The sequence below is a fragment of the Pelobates fuscus genome, chromosome 4, assembly GCF_036172605.1.
Source record: "Pelobates fuscus isolate aPelFus1 chromosome 4, aPelFus1.pri, whole genome shotgun sequence".
NCBI lineage: Eukaryota > Metazoa > Chordata > Amphibia > Anura > Pelobatidae > Pelobates > Pelobates fuscus.
Genome location: NC_086320.1, coordinates 343,798,034 through 343,810,213, shown reverse-complemented (window position 1 = coordinate 343,810,213; position 12,180 = coordinate 343,798,034). Strand labels below are relative to the sequence as shown.

General features: G+C 39.8%; 1 protein-coding gene across 1 annotated transcript; it reads left to right on the top strand.

Annotated features, from left to right (window-relative positions):
- The first annotated feature begins 991 nt into the window (after window positions 1-991).
- STEAP2 (STEAP2 metalloreductase) lies at window positions 992-11,533 on the top strand. Its single transcript, XM_063452500.1, has 5 exons — window positions 992-1,060; window positions 2,630-3,140; window positions 4,698-5,225; window positions 6,435-6,599; window positions 8,360-11,533. The coding sequence occupies exons 2-5, from the start codon at window positions 2,652-2,654 to the stop codon at window positions 8,642-8,644; spliced, it is 1,467 nt and encodes a 488-aa protein (XP_063308570.1). The 5' UTR covers window positions 992-1,060; window positions 2,630-2,651; the 3' UTR covers window positions 8,645-11,533.
- Window positions 11,534-12,180: the final 647 nt, after the last annotated feature.

Below are 12,180 nucleotides of genomic sequence, written 5' to 3'. Positions count from 1 at the left end.
TTTTATATTTTCAGCCAGGTTTGCATTAATTGCCCTCATGAAACTGGATTTGTTGCACCCCTGGCCTGCACCTGGGCTAAGTAAGCAGAGGTGCTACGTGCAGGGTTAATACAGCAGGCGTGTAGTTTACATAATATAGTTATTTAATTCAGTGTGGTATTATTATTATTATTATTATTGCCATTTATATAGCGCCAACAGATTCCGTAGCGCTTTACAATATTATGAAAGGGGGGGATTTAACTATAAATAGGACAATTACAAAGAACTTACGGGAACAATAGGTTGAAGAGGACCCTGCCCAATTGAGCTTACATTCTATAATGTATATATATATGGTACATGGCAGACTTTTAAGAGAGGAGAGTCACTACAATGTTTACTAAATGGCTAGTTTAATATTATATGTGTTGTTGTGTTAATTTTCTGGATAAGATTAAACAGTGCATATGTCTTTATACTAAAATAAAATCCTTCAAAGTTTTATCCACAAAGACTAAGGGGGATCTATCACAGTGTCCTGTTCTCAAAAGAGGTAAAGGTTTTTAGTAATGGTGCATCAGCCAATGAAAGGTACCTGGGGATTCCATATGTCCCCATGCCGATTTAAAACTCTCCGTGTACCACTTCTAAGAACACAGCAAAGCACTTTGATAAATCTCCCTTAAGTGGTGCAGCAAAATTCCACAAGTGGAACGTCGACTGGTTTCCATGGTGATTGCATCACTATATGATGGTCCTGCGACTGTCCATCATATATGACAGCCACAGTATGCAGCCAGTGGGGTGTCTGCAATGTGACGGTGGCTGGCCAATTCTTAAAACAAACTCTGCTTTGTCGAGAACGTCTCCTGGCTGGCTGCACAGATACACGTTGGATCGGGAGCGCGCCGACTCCCAGGTAACTTGAATGCGCAATCGCGCTTGGCATACTGGAATTCCGTACTGCGCATGCGCGGCAGTGCCAACTCCGGGTCTCGACGCGCTTGCGCCCTTAGCCAGTGATGCATCTTTAGAAGGAGAAGAGTTGCAGGTGTTAAACATGAAATAGATGCGCAGGGTGAGTATTACCGGATTCTATCGCTTTGGGTTGGATTGGGCGCACGCTTAGCAAGGATTAGGTCACCATTCACTGTTACGGCGGCTGCAATGAAAGATGTCAGTGTTAAGGCAGCTTGATGGTATCTGTACCCAATGGTAAAGGGAGGAATATCAATGTGGCTGGTTACATGTAATGGGGGTGGTCTGCCTTTTATCTCCCCTTGACATGTATATCTCCAATGTGAGCACAGGTGGTCCTCACTACTGAGCCAGTTAAAGGTCCATTGCATTGAGACAGTTAAAGGTCCATTACTGCTGATTTCATTAAAAAAAAAAAAAAAACAGCCTCAAAAAACAAAATATCTGTTATCATTGAGAACATATAGGTATGTGGTACCATCACCAAAGGGATATATTTACAGCACAGATCATTTCTTCTCCAAATGTACTAAACTTGTAGCATTCCTATTATTCTGAGTGAGCATGCACCCAAAATACTCCCTGTGCAATATGTGTCCAGCACAATCTTTATTTTTTCATTATACATGTTGGACTATGTATATATGTGTAGTCATTCAGGGTGAAAGCTCTAAATCTGGATCCACTTAGCAGTATTTCGTAATCACTCTAGAAAAATGTACTGGTATATTTGTGTCGAAATTTGTGCTGAAATCCCAGAATAATCAAAAGATGCACATTAAGCAACATGGAGACTTCTTTGACTTGTGTTTGTCTTGGAAAATGCCAACACAGGGAAAAGCCAGAATAACAATGAATTTACAGTTGCCTTGCCATGCCATTGTCCAACACAACTCTAGCATGAGAACCTCTGTGTAAAGTTGTGCTGGTCAGACCCACTGCCCTCTCCCCTCTCCTGTGGGGGCCACCCGTGGTATCTGGCCACAGGTAAAGCATGCCAGGGCTCATATTCCATTATCTAATAGTAAGTGGTATTTGGGTCCCCAATAAAGTGATATGCTATTGACACAGTGGTGTATTTTGTATTTGTGCTGCCCTAGGCACGACTAAATTCGGGCACCCCCAAAATCAAAATTTGCCCCCGCAATTCGTGTCAAGGCCATTTTTGTGACTGACAGACACATGCCCTCATTGATACATGCACTGATATACACTCATTGACAGATACACAGTCATTGGCACACACATACAGTCATTGGCACACACTGTTTAATCCACACACACTTTCACTGACAGACACACACTGACACACTCACTCACTGACAGGCACACACTCTCAGATACCCAAAAAATGACATACACACACTGACACACACTCACAGGCACACCCATTCTCACTCACAGACACATACTGACAGCTACACTCACTCACTCACTCACTCACAGTAAGGTGGACAGCCCCAGAACACGAGGCAAACAAGGCATTTTTCTGGGAGCTTGTGGAAGGGGGAGGGGGGGGGGCATTTTTGGCGCCCCCTGTGGTGTACCCAGAAAGTGCCGCCCTAGGCAAATGCCTTGTTTGCCTTGTGGTAAATACATCCCTGTATTGACAAATTCTCCTCTACTGAGGAGTTCATACAAAAAAATAATCTTTTTACATTTCATTTAGACTGAAACATCTTTATGAAAAAATGGAGTCTATCACTATGATGGGAAGTCCAAAGAGTGTGAATGATTCATTCCTGCCAAATGGAACAACCTGCCTGAAAGAGACCAAAACAACTATTGGAATATTAGGAAGTGGAGACTTTGCCAAATCATTGACGATTAGGCTGATAAGATGCGGTTACCACGTGGTCATTGGGAGCCGTGAACCAAAATGTGCAGCTGACTTTTTCCCACATGTCGTGGACGTTACCCACCACGAGGACGCAATAATGAAAGCGAGCATCATATTCGTAGCAATACACAGAGAACACTATTCTTCCTTATGGGACTTGAAACATTTACTCACTGGAAAAATACTAGTGGACGTCAGCAATAACATGAGAATGGATCAGTACCCGGAATCAAATGCAGAATATTTGGCTTCGTTGTTTCCAGACTGTTACGTTGTGAAAGGATTTAATGTGGTTTCAGCATGGGCACTGCAACTGGGCCCAAAAGATGCAAGTAATCATGTAAGTTTTAGTTTCAATAATTTGTACAATCTTTTTTTTTTTTTTTTTTATCAAAGCAAATAAGTTACCATACTTTTGCAACAAAATGCCTGTTCTTACGATTAATAACAATAAATGTATTGATGAGGCTAAAGTAGCTCTGTTACCAAAACAAAAGTCATCTAATCTGTTTTTATATAGCTCGCTGTGCATGATCCCTTTTTTTTTTTTTTTTAACCTGAGTTTTAATAAAATTCATAAAGAATAGTAGGGACTACTTTCCTTTATGTATAGCAGTTAAAGGACCACTAAAATGCCAGGAAAACAAACTCGTTTTCCTGGCACTATTGGGTCATCAGGTCCCCGTCCCCCCTCCACCCTCAGGGCTCCCCTTCCGCTGGGCTGAAGGGGTCCTCCCCCTGCCGACGTCAGCTCCGAATGCACATGCATGTTATTTGAGAGCCGCGTGCATTCAAACCACCCATAGGAAAGCATTACTCTATGCTTTCCTATGGACGTCCAGCGTCTTTGATTTACACAGTGATTTTCACAGTGAGAATCGCAGAAGCGGCCTCTATTGTCTGTCAGTGAGACAGCCACTAGAGGCTGGATTAACCCTCAGAAACTGCTATGTTTTCAGCTGCAGGGTTAAAATTAGAGGGACCTGGAACCCAGACCACTTCATTGAGCTGAAGTGGTCTGGGTGCCTATAGTGGTCGTTTAAGTTGACAAAACTTGACAGTGGGCATTGCTTAAAGCAAGGTTCAGCTTTAGTTCCCAACTTACCCCCTCACTTTGCCACAGTCACCCCTGATAACCCAATTACAGTACCCACATGAAGATAGTCATTGTCATACAGTCACCTCCCACATACGAAACACAACCTCACCACAAACACAACGCACAAAGCCCACAAACAGTGTCTCTTACACACAACACAATCACTTTAGAAGTTACACCAGCTGCCTGCACCTGAAAAGAAAAATAATGGGCACTCAACTCTCAGTCTCAGCCCAGATTAAAAACATGTCTAGCTCAATAAGGAATTGAAATTTTTATTGGCAGCATGTTAGTAGAGCGTGAGGATGTCCAGCGTCAGATACCGGACCAAAGGTCCATTTCGATTCAGGAAGCCCTCTAGTGGCTGTCTGGTAGACAGCCACTGTGGGCAGACTTAGAGCTGCAATGTAAACATTGCGGTTTCTCTGGAACTGCAATGTTTTACATTGCAGCACTAAGTGCAAAAGGGACATTGCACCCAGACTGCTTCAATTAGCTGAAGTGGTCTGGGTGCCTACAGTGTCCCTTTAAATCTTTAGTTATGTGAGGGTGAAATTGGCTTACTAGTGCAATTTACTGTGTAGAAAGGAAAGTGTCTGCTTTTGAAGAACTTTGTCAGCATCCATTCATGCAAAGATGTATTTAGATGTTACTATACTGTAATTGGACGTCTTGCTTTTTTATTTATATTTTTGTGACCTTCTTGTAGAAATGTCCTTTTTGAGGAGTTGCATGATTTTTTTTACATTTTTTTTGTTCCTGTATATAGAATGTTAAAAATAATTGTGGTATTTTCAGGTCTATATTTGCAGCAATAATGTTCAAGCTCGTCATCAAGTTATTGAACTCGCTCGTCAGATGAGCTTCATTCCAGTCGACTTGGGTGCACTGTCTTCATCACGAGAAATAGAAAACATACCTCTGCGTCTTTTTACGCCATGGAAAGGCCCAGTGGTGCTTGCGATTAGCCTTGCTACGTTCTTCTTCGTCTATTCCTTTATAAGAGATGTTATTCACCCGTACGTAAGGAATCAACAGAGTGACTTCTACAAGATCCCCATTGAAATTGTGAACAAGACTTTACCAGTAGTGGCCATCACACTTCTCTCTCTGGTATACCTAGCTGGTCAACTAGCCGCTGCTTACCAGTTATATTATGGAACCAAGTACAGGCGATTCCCACCGTGGCTGGAGAGTTGGTTACAATGTAGGAAGCAGTTAGGTTTGCTAAGCTTCTTCTTTGCTGCAGTCCATGTGGTATACAGCATGTGTTTGCCAATGAGACGTTCAGAGCGTTACTTGTTTCTCAATATGGCGTATCAACAGGTAAGTAAACAAAAACAATCTAGTTTATACTTTTACACTAAATGAAAAGTTCTACGGTCATCAAATAGAGCAAAGGTTGAGATAATTCCGTTTAGCAGCCAACTAAAAGTTAGTCAGTAGAGTTCTATATAGAGTAGGCTAGCATTTGTAATGGTAAACAAGTAGATAATATGCCTAATGATTAATAATGTGAATGTTTTAAGCCTCCCCTGCCTACAATTGATTAACATTTCCCGCAGTAGGAGGTATAATATCTGTTTTTTAAGTGTGGAGGACACTTCTGTTGTCACAGATGTAGGGTAGTAGATACCTGGAACAGCCTTCCAGTAAATGAAATGAAAAGCATGACAGAAACTAAATATACACTTAAGGATATTTGGGATGTCTGGGGTTTCAAAAACTGGTTAGATGGACTTAACGGTTCCTCTCTGCTATCTCTATTAACATTTGCTACTTAAAGGGACACTATAGTCATCAGAACAACTACAGCCTAATGAGTAGAATCATTCCCTTCAGGTTTTTTGCAGTAAACACTGTGTTTTCAGAGAAAAGACAGTGTTTTCATTGCCCACTAGGGATACCTCCACTGGCCATTCCTCAGATGGATTTCAGCGTGGAGACGCTAAACTTTCATCATAGAGATACATTGATTCAATGCATTTCTATGAGGAGGTGCCGATTGGCCAAACTGGCGTTTGGCCATGCCCATGTCCTGCCTCCTTGCCGATTTCAGCAAATCTAATGCTTTTCCTATAAGAAAGCATTAGATTGGAAGAAATCATAGATTCTGATGATGTCAGCAAGGAAGAGGATATGGGGCGGGGCCAGCACCGATGGACCAGCATGGCGCTGAAAAAATTTATGTTTTATTACCTTTTAACAGGGGGACAGGCCACCTATATGGTGGTTTTAACACTGTTTGTGTTTCTGACCCTACAGTATTCCTTTAATTACATGTAGTGCTCTAGCACTCAATGGATCTTGGCATATGCTATGATTTGACATGCACTTAAAAATTATAATAATCGCATACCCTCAGACTCTAAGTAAATCCCCCGCAGAGCTCCCACGGTTGTTCTAGTTATAGAATTTTTTTTTTTTTAGAATTTTAAACATTATTGTTGGTTTTAAAAATCAACTCTGTCAGATTAAAATGAAACGAAGCTGCAGTCAAATCCTAAATGCTGTAATTATTATTGTATTGAATAGGTTCGTGCTAACATTGATAACTCTTGGAATGAGGAAGAAGTGTGGCGAATTGAAATGTACATTTCCTTTGGCATAATGAGCCTTGGATTACTTTCCTTACTGGCAGTGACGTCCATCCCATCTGTCAACAACGCTTTAAACTGGAGAGAATTCAGCTTTATTCAGGTATGGTAATGACGAGGTGGATATAACACAATAGTTTACCCATACAGACAGAATTAAATAAATTTTGAATACGTTTTTTTCTTTATCAGCCTCTACCAGGGGTGCTAAACATTGCCTTCTTTCTTCCCATCCTATATTGCTACCATCTCCTCTTTCTTTATCTCAAGCAATATATTAGATTCCCTGCTCCACGGCTTTTAGCAAACAATTGGATAACTTTTTTTTAAAGGGGCATGCATCACTTTGAGACAAGAGTCTAATTGACAGGCTCCAAACCAGCAGTGTTGTAAATATACTTAGATTCACGTTTTAGCCTAAACGTGGCAAGCAGAGCCTCAAATCACCAAAACACATTTAATTGAATAACAGCCCCATAGCCTACGTACATTCCTGTACAAAATACATACTGCCATAGGCAATAAATAATATTATGTCCGAATACTATCATTTATCTTCATTAGTGTAAAAAAAAAACAAGAAGTTTTGTTTTCGGGGAACTTTGATTCCCTATAAAAATGCCGCCTTTCTAGGCACCTGTATTAATAGATATACTGTGACTGTATAGACATGGGGAGAGGAAGGATGGGCATGATTTAGGCAGTGATGGCAAACGTGGCATCCTTGATGTTTACCTGTAATGATTATTCAGGCTGGCTGAGCATTATGGGAAACGTAGTTTAAAAACATCTGCTGTACAAATTTTGTATTTTTCACCGCAATGCGACTGATAAAAGGAAATTTAAAGCCTCATCAATCAATGATGGAAATTTTACCTTTACATTTAGAAACAGCCTTGGGAAGAAAAATTACCAGTTTGGTTTGTGCACTTACCTTTTTCATGTACAGTATAATTTATAACTTCTATGGAGGACTGAAGGCTATATTTAGCTGTAATTTGTTTAATATGTTTCATATAATATGTGGGTAGGCCTGATTCAGACATAATAATAGTAATGTAGTGATTACAGGGGTGGCTTCCAACCATTAATTGTTGTGAAGAATGATAGGCAAACTACTTTGGCCTCTAATTAATATTTTTGGATAAACTTTTCAAGTGTGTGTGTGTGTGTGTGTGTGTGTGTATGCATGTTTGTGCATAGGGGGGAGGCTGAAAAAACTTCCAAAGCTCAGAGGCGTGCCAGAGAGAGCAAAATGACAAAGTTTATAGTAAGTTTATAAACATTTATTACGTACATTTCCAACTTTTATTACTTTATTTTAGTTTGTAGATTTGTGTAAAAGTGTTTGCTGGTTTAAAAAAGAAAATTGTCAAGTGATGCATGTCCCTTTAAATGAAAGGTATAACTGGCATGTAGATATGAACTGTAGATCTGGATTGAGTAAATCTTCCTGATCACAAAAACTGCTACACTTGGTATTGTGAAAGGAAAGTCTAAACTTTCATACCATTTTGCTGGTCAAAATTTTCATAGTAAGCTAAAAGGGACAGCAGTGTTTATTTAGTGAGGTTTTTCTATTGTAAAAAAAAAAAAAATCAACATTCCCAATTTGTTAAAATAATGTAAATTTCACAAATAAAGGGGATTTTTTCTTTTGTAACAAAAAAAGAAATACGAGGAGAAATTTTGTTATAGTGCATCACAGAGGAGGGGGATAAAAAGGACCTGAAATAAGGCCATGAAACGCTACCAGGATAACAGAGATACATTAAATATATCAGATATTGTTGCTGTGGTGTATTTTATAATTTGCTGACAATGTTGTATCACAGTCTGTTTTTGTTTTTTTTCCTCTTAAAGTCCACCCTTGGATACGTTGCTCTGCTGATAAGCACATTCCATGTTTTACTATATGGCTGGAAACGGGCATTCGAAGAAGAGTACTACCGTTTTTACACCCCTCCAAACTTTGTCCTGGCGTTGGTCCTCCCATCTATTGTAATTCTGGGTAAAATAGTTTTGCTCTGCCCATGCGTGAGCAAAAAGCTTCGAAGAATTAAAAGAGGCTGGGAGAAAAGCTATTTTAAGGACAAGTCCAGTGGCTCGGCGGCTCACGTATCTCCAGAAAGGGTTACAGTAATGTAATGTGCCAATGAACTGTTCTCGAATTCTCCATTTTTCAATCCAACATTTATTATTTTCTTTTGCGTTAACATGAACTGTGCAGGAGCTATACAGAAAAAGAAGGTATAAATAGCAATAGAGCAACAGTTTGAACAAGTACTCTTCATATATATTCTAAATTGCGTTCACATAAATTAATCTTGCTAATTTATGTAGTATTAACCAGCGTTACAGCAAGATACTGTATTCAAATGTAATAATATCTATCTGTGTAACAGACAATTGCACTACAGCTAAACATTATTAGAACATTGTGAATCTTTTCATTACTACGGAACACCATCTGGAGAGCTCCTACCATAAGCACACAAGAGCATCTTTTAACATGGGCTCTCTTTGACAAATTAAAGTTGTATCCTACATACAGGAATAGTGCCAATTTAGATAGATAAATTCATAAATAAAGTGCAAATAAAAATCTCATTCAATTTTAGAATCCCTGTATTAACACACTTGTAGATTCCATGAGGTTGACCCAAAATAAAGACGTTCATCAAGAGGAAAACTAATTGGTACTCTGTTTACAGAATACAAACTCCTTGGTGGCTTCAGTTTAGAAAGAGGCTTTTTCTCAAAATTACAGAAGATGCCCATATTAAGAATATTCCTATTTCCTAGGAGGAAAACAGTAATTTAATGTTTAAAACTTTATTGTTCCAGATTAAATTAACATTTTTCAAGCATAACACTTGTATATGACCGGCTGGGGTGGTCAGAATGAACTGTCTTTGCATCCATAGAACATAAACAATTTATTGAAACTATGTTTTAAAACTCAGTGCAATAGCAGCTCATATCTGATCACCCCCATGGTACAGCTCTGGTAGGTGTGAAATATTTTCAACATCAATGTCTAATTTGTGTTATTTTGTTGCAATATTTAATGACCATTCCACACTCTTATTCGTCCTCTTCCAAAGTTATTTGGCTAGTAATTCTATGGGGAAAAATCATAGCCGTAAGTGTTCAGTATTAGACGACTTCTGATGTTACAAGGTTTTCAGTCATGTTTTGTATTTCCAGAAACCCATTGATACATCACCTTTTGTAGTGATATTGGATTTGTATTTTTTTATCTAGAGTTTCATATATATATATCACCAAATGTTTTTAAGATAGTATTCGTGAAAATAATGTTAATTGCACATGTGGCATATCAGCATTTCTTATGATGTTCCTAATTGCAGTGTTTTTAGAATATATATGTGCCAAAATTCCTTCACAGAAGCCTTCTGGAGAATGAAGGTTATTGAAAAGGATTATTCACTAAAGTGAGTATTCAAAGTGAATTTCCTATTTAAGGCCAGAGCAGCGAGATTTTTTCCAGTTTGGCAATTTTTACCTTAAATTTGAAATTCATTACAAATTCTCACTGTAAACCTCTTTAAAAGAAAGATAAATGACGTGCGTTTAAGAAAAAACAGAAAATTGTGAGCAAAAACATGTTATCAACTGCAAACAAAATAAAAAAGGACAGGGATATCAAAAGAAATAGTTCAGCTTATCTCTAGCCACTTCAAATACTTTTGTTTTGTTTTTCTGTAATATAATTTTGCCAAATAGAAATCAACACCATAACCACTTCAGTTTATTGAAGTAGTTATAGTGCCTGTACAATCTTTCATTTCATTTGTGACAGAATATGTTTTTAAAGTGGAGCTTGTAGCTCAGCCCACAATCCCTCTCAGACAGAGAGCTGGGAATTACACCTTGAGTTGGGACGGAAAGAGAAATACAAAGATTATAATGGCTAATTGAAAAAGATTTAATAAAAAGATATTTCCTATAATGATAAAGTTTGCCTCCCCTTACCATCCATTACATAGCTCACATAATCCAACTGTAACCATCCATTTCCACATTCAAATTTGTTGTTATCCTTCCTGAAGGGTTATACTAGTGTTTTCTAAAAACATAAAATACCCTTCTGACAACAACCTTTAAGCCTCTATACCAGGGACACCTTTGGCACTCCAGATGTTGTGGACTACATCCCCCATAATGCTCTTACACACATAATGCTGGCAAAGCATCATGGGAGGTGTAGGCAAAAACATCTGCCGTGCCGAAGGTTGCCTATGCCTGCTCTACACTATTGCCGAGCAGAGTCTTTAAAATTCAGGCTTGGCCCGTCCTTGTAATTCTGGCACCCTACAGATACTACACTGTGTGTGATTTTGTGGACTACATCTCCCATAATTCTTACATTCATAAATATATGAATATTTGTCGATCAAACCATCAGCATTGATTCTGTTACGCAGGATAGAGCCCATGTCTGCATTAGTTAAGGCAGACCATTTATTTTGTACAATTTTTAGAATGCCCAGTTTTCTGTGTGAATGTTCCTGCGTTGTAAGCAGTGCTGTACCCTTCATTGTAAGAAGTGTGGGAACACAGAACCATCTACAGATATAGGCCTCCATTTCATATTTTTCATATAAGCTTTTCAAATCATTTTTTATATTTTTGGATAAACTTTTAAAAACGTTCTTTCTCAAAATATAAAAATATCAAAAACATACGTCAATGGGACGGAGCAGTATACCGAGCTCGACTATTAAGACCATCCTGAAGACCCTCAGGGACCTTCGGCTCATAGACACGTGGCGGGCACTACACCCGGTGGAACGAGACTTTACGTACTACTCCACACTACACCACCGGTACTCCAGAATTGATTACATCTGCATACAGCAGGAGGGACTCACCTACCTCAGGAAGGCTGACATCCAACCTACGCCCTGGTCGGACCACAGTGCGGTAAAAGTGGAACTTGAATCGCCCCTATACCGCCCGACCAAGATGACATGGAGACTTAACAACGCCCTACTTCTGGACGAACCAACGAGAACGCAGGTGGCTGAGCACATCCATCAATACTTCGAGGAGAATATGACGGAAGAACTGTCAGGCATGACGATCTGGGAAGCGCACAAAAGCGTCTTGAGGGGACACCTAATACGGATAGCAGCGCAGAAGAAAAAAGACGCAGGACAACAACTAAGAAACCTCACCCAGCAGATAGCGGCCTTGGAACAGAGGCATAAAAGATCCCAACGTGACCAGACATATAGAGACCTCGTCGCGAAAAGGAGACAACTAACGGACATCATAGAACACAGGTATGCAAGACAACTGCAACACTCAAAAGCATTCTTCTATAGACATGCCAACAAGGGTGGGAAACTGCTGGCCCAAATGCTGCGGGGTCCGCAAAACAGGGCCCAGGTGCACGCCCTGCGAACCAGACGAGGCAGATTGTCGCAATTCCCTGAAGAAATCACAGAGGAATTCAAGCTCTTCTACACAAACCTCTACAACATAGACGACTCAAACGGGGTCCCTGATGTCGCGCGAAAACAAAAGGACACGGTGAACTACCTGCAGGACTTCAGCCCTGATGCCCTCACCCCGTTGGAAGCAGAAACGCTTGACGCGCCGGTGACTGAAGAGGAGGTCAAACTAGCCCTAAAAGTAGCTAAGAACGGTAAAGC

Bases quoted from the DNA above. Each gene is read 5' to 3' on its own strand.
- STEAP2 (XM_063452500.1), top strand. From the start codon at position 2,652: ATGGAGTCTATCACTATGATGGGAAGTCCAAAGAGTGTGAATGATTCA. The intron at 3,141-4,697 runs GTAAGTTTTAGT...TGGTATTTTCAG, and splicing joins CAAAAGATGCAAGTAATCAT to GTCTATATTTGCAGCAATAA. The intron at 6,600-8,359 runs GTATGGTAATGA...TTCCTCTTAAAG, and splicing joins GAGAATTCAGCTTTATTCAG to TCCACCCTTGGATACGTTGC.